Source organism: Uloborus diversus, chromosome 8, assembly GCF_026930045.1.
Source record: "Uloborus diversus isolate 005 chromosome 8, Udiv.v.3.1, whole genome shotgun sequence".
NCBI lineage: Eukaryota > Metazoa > Arthropoda > Arachnida > Araneae > Uloboridae > Uloborus > Uloborus diversus.
The window spans coordinates 121,535,257-121,546,922 of NC_072738.1; the positions used below are offsets into that span (position 1 = coordinate 121,535,257).

The 11,666-nt window shown below is 33.9% G+C and overlaps 1 protein-coding gene across 1 annotated transcript; it reads left to right on the forward strand.

The window, feature by feature from the left end:
* Positions 1 to 5,776: 5,776 nt before the first annotated feature.
* On the forward strand, positions 5,777 to 10,157 carry LOC129228568 (uncharacterized). The gene is made up of 2 exons (XM_054863250.1): positions 5,777 to 6,819; positions 9,066 to 10,157. Exons 1-2 carry the CDS (start codon positions 5,777 to 5,779, stop codon positions 9,295 to 9,297), a joined length of 1,275 nt encoding a protein of 424 aa, XP_054719225.1. The 3' UTR covers positions 9,298 to 10,157.
* The last annotated feature ends 1,509 nt before the right edge of the window (positions 10,158 to 11,666 follow it).

The following is an 11,666-nucleotide window of genomic DNA, read 5'->3' on the forward strand; positions in this document are numbered from 1 at the left end:
TATTTTGAAAATGATTAATATCTGCTTGGTTCAAGTATTCTCATTATACAATAGCTAAAAAATTGTAATGGCATCTAATAATATTGCATAATGTCGGAATAACCAACTACAGTGGCACAGCAGTATTCAGGTCGACTCAGCCTTTAAAAAGGCCGGAGTGTACATATTCTAAGAGTATTATGGCTTGCAGAGGATGCAAGCAAATAAGATTTAGTTTCTGGCTTCAATCCTTTCTGGTGCTTTCTAGGTAAATCAAGACGCTGCCAAGCTATTACTATAAAAAAAAATCTCAGTTTTCTCAGAAGGTGTCTGATTTATTTCAGAAACATCATTTTTCTTTTATTGGGAAGATTCTGAATTCTTCAGAAAGATGTTGAGTTCAGGAAGGTTTTTCTGACTTTTTGCGCGAAATTTTTTGATGTTCTTTGCCAGATATATTACTGACAGAATTTAGCTGCCTATTACTTTCAAAAGCACTTTTTATTTTTTTCACAGCGTAGAGCCTATTTCTACGGCATTAAAATGCAACGATTTTGGCAAAGACTGATAGATAACAATCGGCTATTATTTATGCAGTAACAGAATTTTGAAAATACATATCATACTGTTTAAGAATCATCTGGCCCTATAAAGTGAAATTATCCGTTAGCATTAACTTTTTAAGAGCTGACCATAAAAAAGATGACACTTTTTTTTCCAAAAAATTTGCTCCCACCACCTCCCTTCCCTTTGTCACAAAGTGTTACACTTCGCCTTATCCATTCCCTCCCCACCCCCTTTTTTTTGCTGTCACGCCCTTTTTCAAAAGCCTATTATGAAAAAATGCATTATGTCCCACTTCTTGGTGTCCTTGGAGGTGGGGGGGGGGGATCACACCTTGATAGGGCTCGACCGATGGCATTTTTTGGCCGATGTGCCGATGCCGATTGTTGGTCGATTGTTCAAAGATGGCCGATGACCGATGGCCGATTGTTTTCTCCCAAATGGCCGATTGCCGATGGCCGATGGCAAAAAAAAAAAAAAAAGAAGTAAATTGATAAGATTATGTGCACTTGACTTATTTTTGTTTTACAAGGTCGTGTGAAAATGGAAGAAAGAAGTCGATTTTTGGTTTATTTTATGGTTTTTAAAAAATAAGAAGTTAGTCTATCGACCTAAAACTTTATAAAGATTTTAGGATTATAACTTGATAACGATTTAGTTTAAAACTTGATAAAGATTTTAAATTAACCTTACATAGAGTTAAAATTTGCACCTCTAAGCATTTCCAAAATTCTATATTTTAAATTTCGTAAAAAAGTTCAAAAAAGATCGATTTTTTGCAATTTTTGAACTTTTTTGGGGCGATTTTGGAACCTAAAGATATTATCCTAGGAAGCTAATATTTTAAGGGTACCATATTGATGCTAAAACTCAACTTTTGAGACCACAGGCGTTTTGAAATTCGAAAATGTATTTTTTTCACTCCACCCTACTGTACATGCATATGTACCTAAGAACATATAGATGACCGAAATATTCATTTTGAACGCCTACTCAGCTAATGGGGTCTTTTCCAAAATTTTAAAAGTATTTTTTTTTTTTTCTGAAAGAGCGCGTTTAAAAACACAGAATCTGACCCTTTTTTAAATAATTTGTTCAAGTTTAATATTTTGAAAAAAAAAAATACTTGAATCGGTACACTTTTATTGTTTACGTTTCTGTCCGATGACATCACAAATGATGAAAGGCCCTTCAGTGTTGCCATTCACAGCGCAAAATATTCAATTCGCATCTTTACTCACGTGTATTGGCAACGATATGGTTGATAGCAAGCGTAGAGCGCAATTTTAATTCGCTTCTTGACTATCATATCGTGGAAACGCAGTAGAAAGATGCGCCGAAGAGCATCATTTGTGACGTCATAAAGACCACGCCTTGTTTGAAAAATCAGATATTTTAAAAAATTAATTAAAAAATAACTGTTGTTAAAATAAAAGTATTTTCTAGGTCCATGTTATTTTTATTTATTTATTTTTTGCTTATTCTATCAATTTCAGTGACAAAAAGTACTACTTTTTACTGAAGGAAACAACCCCATTATCGCAAATGCTCTTGGAATGTCTTCATACGCGTAAAGTTGCGTCACTCAAAAACGTCATATAATAGTAAGTTGAAAACTCATACGTACGTAGTATGATCTAAAAGTTCGAGGACTAGTTGTATAAAACGTTACCCTGAATAGTTCACATTACCGAAGCACATCTATCTACAAAATAGTCACCTTGAATGATTATGCACTCTGCCAACGTTCGTATGGCTTTTAGAAACATTCCTGGAAGACTTTTTCGCAACTTCCAGTGTAAGACCTCTTGCGCTGCTGCTTGAACTTTGTCGTGGGGAAGAAGGCGACTTTCATGTTGAGGATGCACGGTTCGATTGGTCAATACTCTGATATGACAAACAAATAAAATAACGTTTCGTCGGACTTAGCTCCGTGTGACTCTTACCTGTTCCCAGCAAAAATACATTTGCATGGGCGCCGCTTTCTTCCGTCAGGAGAAGATAAAGCTGCATCATAGAAGGTAGCGAAAAGTGGCTTCCAGGAGTGTTTCCAAAAGTTATATGAACACTGGCAGAAGTACATAGTCCTTCAAGGTGAGCCTTTGAAGGTGGATGTGCTTCGGTAATGTGAACTATTCTGGGTAAGGTTTTATACAGCTTTTCCCCGAACTTTTGGATCGTACTACGTACAATCTGTATAGGATGTAGTTATGCTTCTCCATTTTTGACTGCTGTATGATGAAAGAGAAAGAACAGCAGCCCCCCCCCCCTCCAAAAAAAAAGAAAGAAAGAAAGAAAGAAAAGAAAAAAAAGAAAAGAAAAAGGGAAGAATTTTTTTTTTTTTTTAACATATAACTTAAATTTCAGTAATATTGTAATAATGTATGGATTTAGGTACATTAAACATAGTTAAAAAACATTAAATTTAAAAAAATAATAAGAAGAATAAAACTATGAAACCGTCAACAAATTACGCAATTAAAGTGGAAAGATTGCAAGTAGACATTTTTTAGTCATCAAATTAAACAAAAAAGGTAACAGAAAAATTACAACATTAAATCAAAATAGGAATATTTTTATACTTATTTAAAATTTATGAATAGAAAAGTTTGCATTTTTCATAAAAGCTATAACAGTGATATAACTTTTGCTGAAAAAAAATAGCCATAAAAAGAGCGAGGTTTTTCAAACGCAGCTACAATAAACAAACTCAATATTTACACCAAGTTAATAACCGAATACATATACTACTTGATCTGATGTTTGCACACATAATATTGAACAATTTGATTGTTTAATCTTTTATGAAGCTTTACAAACAAGTTCAAATTAAATTTTTCAATTTAACAACAATTTTCTGAAATTTAAAAATTGTATAATAGAAAATCCTTGAAACTTTTCTATAAAAAACGAAAATAACTTATTCATTGATTTTATATAAATACATAAAAATAGTTACTTACAACAGAAAAAAAAAAATCGATCGCTATTAATGATGCAAAAAAAAATGGCGCATTACGAAATATAGGTGAAACAAGTATGAGAAATACGCAAAATGACGTTTCTTGACGAAAATAAATAATCGTTAAATATTTAAGAAATGCTTGAAACGACGAGGGAGGGTTAGGGGGGGGGGATCACCCTCTGATTTTGGAGTAAATCACACTTCGGCCTTAACTTAGGCCTCTTTTTTTTAGTACAGAACCGAACCGCTACCACCAACGCCTCGGAAGAGTTTCTGAATCTACATCAGCACTTCTTAAGAAAAAATTCAAAAATCTCCTTGATTTCGGAATTATGTCACCATTCAAAACGGCTTTAATCAATTTCTTACATTAATGCTCTAAATTCTTTCTAAACAATAGATAAAGTTTGAAAAAAAAATTCTTTAATTTTATGAATGGTGTTAGTTTTAAACAACTCAGAATTAAAACTAGAGTTTAATTTCAGAAATTGAGGGAGTGGGAGGAGGGGCACGCAAGTGTTCTCGGAAATTCAAAAAATAGACGTAAAAAAATAGAGTTCAAAATAATCATAAACATTGAGCAGAAAAACCCTTTCAAAACTTGCACTCGAGTTTGTTTTGACGTGCAGTGGCAGATTTAAAATATAACAAATGTTGCAATTGCGCGAGAGGCCCCATAACCTTAGGGGCATCGTAGGAGTTACAAAAATGCTTACGATAAATGTTCTACAACTTCTGTGATAGAGAAGTAGGGCCCCAAAATATATTTCGACGGGCCCCAAACTTGTAACTCCACCGAAGCGATACAGAAAAGACTGCATTACTATGATTCATATTACAAATATCGAAAAATTAAAAATTACCGTCGGTTCAACGGGAATCTAATAAAATGACACAAAAACCGGTTTCGCCATCTCATATTTGTTTCCATGGCCTCCAATTCGGCAATATACGTACGCACACCCAACATGCGAAAATTTATCCTTCTACAGCTTACAATTTTTGAGTTATGACTTATGAGAGATATATATATACATCCTGCTGCATGAAACAACGCAATAATTAACTTGTTTGGTACCTGAATGCAGTATTAAAAACACTTTCAGGGGTGATTAAAATAGAAATTCATACTGAAATTTAAGTAAAAATTTTATATGAAAACAATAACTCCTTTTTCTTAAAAAGTAAAACAGCAAAGGTAATTTATTTTCCAAAACATCGGTTAATTCCATCGGCTTTTGGATGTTTTTGAAGGCCAATGGTCCGATGTTTCCTGCAAGTTAGCATCGGCCGCCGATGCCGATAGCTAAACTGTTGAACCATCGGCGCCGATGCATCGGTCGAGTCCTACACCTTGATCCCTTATCACAAGCTGTCACAATTTTTCGATCTCTCCTCCCCACTCAAAGCGTGACATCATTTGTGAACGGCTCCTTGCAAAAAAAATGAACAGTTTGTATGATTATGATTATCTTTGTTAAAATAAAATATTCAATATTCTTAATATCTTCTTTTGACTTTTTTTAGGTTCCTAATTTTGAAATAAAGCCAAAGAAAATGTGGTGGGCTAAAGTTTCTACGGACATGCTGCTCTTCTTGTGGACTATTTTACTTTGCGAAAGGACATTAATGCCTTGCTCTGCAATGGATGAATCTACTTATGACATTGGTTCCAGTAACTGGACTCGTTTGTTCTTTCCTAAAAATTCTTCAAATCTATTTCAATTAAGTGAACGAACAAAAGGAGACGAAATAGTTGAAGAGGAAAAATTTAAAAATTATTTACAAATCATACCAAAATATGTATATTCCATAAAAAATGCATTTGAAAGCAGTCCACCAAATATTAAAAATGATTCAGAACGTTATTTGTACGTGCAACCAAAAAATATTGAAACCATCAATTCTGATTTTGTCAGAAAGCTTGTCAGTGATATTCTGATCCGGACTTCAAAAACATTAATTGATGTATCCAAAGAAATGAAAAAGAATTCCGAAAGTGCTTCCAACAAAGAGAATAAGAAAACACAAAATGATAGTTTCGAACAAAATAACTTAAAAACTGATCATTCGTCCACCAACGTAAGTCGGGATGTAATAAACAACACTGCTGGTAAAATGGAATTTAAAGACAACGTTTGCAAAAATTCATCTTGTATCTTGGATGAAAGTGCAAACTCTATCCATTTGGACGCAGTTATAACTGAATCCAATTCTAAAATATCAGCAAACGAGTCTATAAACCATAAAAACTTTTCAAACGATGTGATGACGGAATCTGAGAAACTTCCAAAAGAAATGTCCAGACAATTTGTCTTCCATCCGTATCTTCCACACGAAAAAGACATTCCACCTGACGAGAAAATATCCTTTCATGACATTCTTCCAGTGAAAATGGTAAAATTTGTCAAGCAGATGGTAGAAGAAGCACCATGGGAGCAAATGTTCATGAAAATGGTGCGTATGATTGTTGATCAGTTTGTTGACAAAATCATAGAAAAAATGTTTGCGCATAAGGAAGATGAACATGACAAATGGAGGTCGATGGATGTTGTACTGACACCAACATGGATTCTTCCGACTTACGCAACTCCTGTTGTACGTTTGCGGAGGGCTGTAGCAGAACATTCTAAAGAAGGCCTGCAAGGTGAACTTTCAAGCCCCTTACCACGGATGAAAATCATAAATGAAATAATTAAAAAGAAAAAAAGTATTGAAGAACATTCCTGGTTGGATCAGTTTTTAGATTACGTGTTCCCAGATACAAAATCTTCGCCTGCAGATGAGAAAGCGAACTACAGAATAGAAAAACGCGAAACAGCTGTTGCCAGTAGAAACAAAATACTGCGAAAGATAATTTTGTTTTTCGTGGAAACCTACGAAAAATTCGCTGAGTTTCCCTTCAACAGCAACCCTGATGATAAATTTCAAGATTCGGTGCGATATCGTGTTCTAAAAGAAGTTCTTCCCGCTCTCTTTGAAACAAAGCACCAAACTGATGACGATAACTTCGACATGCGTAATTCAATATTTCTGAGCTCAGGCACTGATTCATTACCAGCTAATTTAGCGAGGCGCGACCTCAATAAAGAATCTCTAAAAATTGCATCTGAAAATTCCCACCGTCGCAAACGATCCTTGGGAATCAGAAGCAACAGGATGGAAGACGAGGAACGATTGTGGCAAGCCAGCCGGAGGTCCAAACCTCCGAGTCATAACAGAAGGGATGAGTGCAGCCTCAGACAAGCCTGCAACGCCGGAAGGTTGCTCTCCCGATTACCTTCCATTCACGAGATTACACTCCAATTGAGGTAAGTGATAAATCACGTGGCTATTTGTCAGTGATCCTTACCCAGAAGCGTGACTTTCACGGTTCATGGAGTTAAACATGTTTGAGTTATGATATTATCTTTTCTTTTGTATTTGAAGCCTCCGCGCATTTTGAGAGCAAAAATTACTTGCTAAACCATTTTCTATCAAACATGTTGAACTTCAGGAAATTTATCTTCGTTTAAAGCAATATTTTTCTGCTTTATTGTAATCCTTTTAACTCAATTAGTGATTTAAGAACTTTTCTTGTATTTCTTTAACCTAGAAATTTTAAAAATGATTTCATTGATATGTCTGATTGCGTAACATAGCTTTTGGAAGTGTGTCATCGATGATTTACACCAAGTTATTAACATAAGTGAGTTCATCTCATGAAAAATATACCTTGTTGCCGTTCGCAAAGCTTTCTTTTCGAAAGAAGCATTTAACGCATAAACGAGTGAATGATTTGCTTTCTTTAAAGTATTTAAATATACCATATTTAGAAACAAATTTTGAAATGGTAATGAAAAAAATAAAGTGATTCATGGTGTTAAACACACTCGTCTACTATCTTTTCAGTTCCCCGACGACTCAAAAGAAGAAATGTATAAAACTTTTAGCTAATAAATGTTACATATAGCGTAAAAGTAGAGTAAGAGAAACTCATTTCAGTCTTTACAATCTTTATGGCAAAGAGTATGGGCCCCACGTTACCCCTTATCAAAAGTACCTTCCATCCATTTTTGCCTATCTATATAGGTATATGAGGGCAAATTGAAGAGGAGGGGGGGCATTTTGCGTGTCGTAGAATGTCAATATGATGGGGAAAGGGGGTACATGAAAGCAATTTTTTTTTCATTACTTTATTATCTTTTAAAATATAATCAATTTCTCAGAGCAATGAAGTCCTCATGATTGAATAGTTTTTTCTTTGTGTCCTAGATTTTTTCCAGATTTTTTTTTATATAAATATTTTTTTACTTAGTGGAATTTTTTTTAAATGTCTTCAATTGTTCACATGTGCCCCTATAGAGAGGAACATGTGAACAAGCCTATAGCATTTATGAACACGATTAAAAAATGCAGAACGAGCATCATACTTCAACGAAAAGCTTTTTAATATAATACAAATGCGTGTATAATCAAATACTGTGTCAGTTTAAATTGTACAGTAACTGTCAAAAAGAAAATATTTTTCTGAATCATATAACTCTACTCGCTGTCAAGTTTCGTAGTTCTCTAATCGCTGGATCGGCAAGAAAAAATTTGGCTTAACAATACGAAAAATATCTTATTATGTAAAGTTTTTTCTTGTTATATAGTGCACTTATGCTTCATACAGAATATAATGATGAATTTTTAAAATTATTTTAGCTTCAGTTTTTCAGCTAAGGGAAAATAATTTGCCTTTTTTTCCCTTGTAAATATTATGTAACGCTAAATTGTTGGCCAACTAATAATAATGTAATAATAATTAACAATAAATTTACAAATTGATTGTAGCAAAATAATAATTACAAATATCTCTAAACCCTTTTTTCAACACTTATAATAGCCTTATATATACATATAATTACAACCTTATAATTACACTTATAATAACCTTACACCAATATTCATGCTACTGAGAGGATGTGGGAACTGTTCATATGTGCCCCTACATGATGTGTTCATCACAAGTGTCCCGTTATCTACTTCAGAACTAAATTTAAAAAATAAGGAGTTCTTAATTAAGTTAAAAAAATAAACATTGTCACAAATTTACTTGAATGTTCATAGAATGGTTTGCAATAATTAAGTTTAGCTTATTAGTTACTTTAAAATATGTTTTCACTTGAAGAAGACAGAGAGATCACATACAAAACAAAGCATACATGCTAAACAAAGAAGCAGTTACCACAGAAACATAAACTGGCTCATTGCTCTAAATATTTGGCGAGGAAGTAGACCTGCTACTGCTATTACATGAGAGTTTTCAAGATTTTTTGCTTGACGTTATCCTAATAAAACTTACCATGATCACATGTGCCCCCCTTTCACCTATATTGTAACAAGAATCTACCTAATGATTTTGATGAGCTGTCTCCCCCCTCTCCCTTCCCTTTTACCAGCAAAAAAATTCAATTGCACCCCCCGATTAATATCAAAATACATTTTTCTTCTATCCATGTATTTACTTTTAACATTAAACATTTCTTGATGTAAATTAAACTAAAAATTTCTTGCTTTTTTATTTTTCCTTCAGAAGTTACCACAACGAACCTCATTGGGATGCCTTTCTTTGGGGTATTAAAAAGAAGAAATGTACCAAAATATATTGCAAACGTCACAGATCACCAAAAGGCTCGAAATATCACCATTGGGATTCAAAAGAAGATTCCATTTCACGTAGACATGATCACAGCAAGATATCTTCACACTCGGAAGAAGAAAGTTCCGAAACACCAGTTTCAACACAAAAGACTTTCAATTTCTGAAACAGTTTCGCTCTTCTCGTTCCCATAATGTGATGCTAGAATGGAGCATAAGGTTTCAAGTGGAATCCATCTCTTGGAAGCGTGACCACGGTACGTCTTCACTTTCGGAAGAAGAAAGTACCGAAACACCAGTCTCAACATTTTAAAACTTAAAATTTTTGAAACATATGCTTCTTTATAGCTCTTAACAGTTCTTTAATATGACACATTAGAGAACAGCATAAGGGTTGAAGTGGATTCCATTTATTGGAGACAAGACCAGGATCGCAGCAAGATATTTTCACACTAGGAAAAAGAAAGGGCGGAAACCATCTATAAACATTTTGATGAGTTTGATCCAAACCAGAAGCCGATCTACTCCTGGTTCAGCATCCCCAGAGGTATTGATTCACTTGGAAGACTTGAAAACCACGACATAAATATCGTGCCCCAGGCATCATCAGCGAACACGGACTATCTTCGATCGGCTGGCATCGAACCCCGAACCCTCCAGTTACGAGACCGGCCCTTTACCGATCAGGAAACCATGACCCCTTACATCTTCTTCGGTTTTAAACGATCTTCAATGTGAAACTCAATCTGTAGAACCAAATCGATGATGCAGGAATATATAGTCACATCAAAACTGAATTTTATTTTCTTCTTCCGAATAGCTCTATCAGGATAGTAAGAACTTTCTGTAAAAAATATTTACCAACAACAATACTGATTGCTTTGTTTATGTAAGTTTTTACTGAAACATAAATATTTTTGTATTGTTAGTTATTATGACCTTCACGAAGTATTGACTTTGCATTATTTAATTGTACCACAAAAAAGTCTTTGTCCTATGTAAAAACAAATCATTGTAGTATATCTCATTAAACTCATTTATTTTTTAATATGATTGTGTCCTCTTTTCACTCTTTTCATTTCTTTTTTCTTAAAACAAAATTTAAGAAAAGTCAATTTGTGATGTAAATTTCTGTATTCAAAGTGTGTCATACAAAAGTACATGTTTTAATGAAATGGATTATTATTCGTAATTATTTTGTTCAAATAATTATGCAATTTTTGGGAATTTTTTAAATTCTTTTCAAGGAAACAAAAAACAAATTAGAAAGCTTCAGAGCTTATAAAGTTAAATATTTTCACTAGTACTCCAGATGCTCCATACAGTCCTCAAACGGAAAACGTCAATTAATTTTTTATTTATTCATTTATTTACCTTATTTCACAGATAAATTTAGCCAATTTTTCTTGTTGTAATGTTAACCGCTAAAAGAATATGACAACAGGAATGAGCTTGATTCGATCTACCGAATACTAAAAGGAAATATTACTGAGGAACATCAGTCATCATTTTAACGACATCAGTACAAACATCAATCAAACTTATTAAAAAAAGAAAGAATCGCATATTTAAAAATTTATCAACAATAAATTTAAAGACATTCATTAAACGCATTTATTATGAACCTGAAACTAGACAACTTTGCCACTGCTTAACTTTAAAACCATTTTTAAGTTCGACATACGAGGTACGATCCAAAAGATCTGGGACACGTTGTATAAAACCTTACCCAGAATAGCTCACATCACCGACGCACATCCATCTTCAAAATAGTCATCTTGAGCGACTATGTACTTCTGCCAACGTTAGTATAACTTTTGGAAGCACTCCTGGAATTCATTTTTCGCAACCTCCTGTATAAGGCCTCCTGCGGTGCAACTTAAACTTCATTTAACGAAAGAAAGCGAAACCCTGCAAATGTTTTTTAACTGCTGGAATAGTTTAAGTCACAAGGGGCTAAGTCCAACTAGATGTGGTGCTATTTGTGGTGTATTGCTTGGATATCCAATCGAAGCGTGCAACCTCAACATGGAAGTCGCCTTCTTCACCACGATGAAGTTAAAGCTGAATCACAGGAGGTTACGAAAAATGGCTTCCAGGTTTGCTTCTAAAAGCTATACGAACGTTGGCAGAAGTACATAGTCGCTCAAGGTGACTATTTTGAAGGAGGATGTGCTTCGGTGATGCGAACTATTCAGGGTAAGGTTTTTTACAACTTGTCCCCGAACTTTTTGATCCTTCTACGCATAAGTAGAAGGATGTACTAACAGAAAACTAAGATCTATATTGAAACTATCTGAAACATTTACTAAACTGTTAAAACCTCATATCAACAAAAAGAGTTTTAAATGTGATCCAAAAGTCTCTTTAAAATGTATTTTGATTATCATAAAACATCATTTCATACATGCGATCTGTTCATGCTATTTGAAAAATATATTTACGCCAAAAAGAACAAATTTAAAAAAAAAAGAAGAAGAAAAATTGGGGTGAAAAATAGAACCAACTTCAAAACTGAGAAAAAAAATCCAACTTT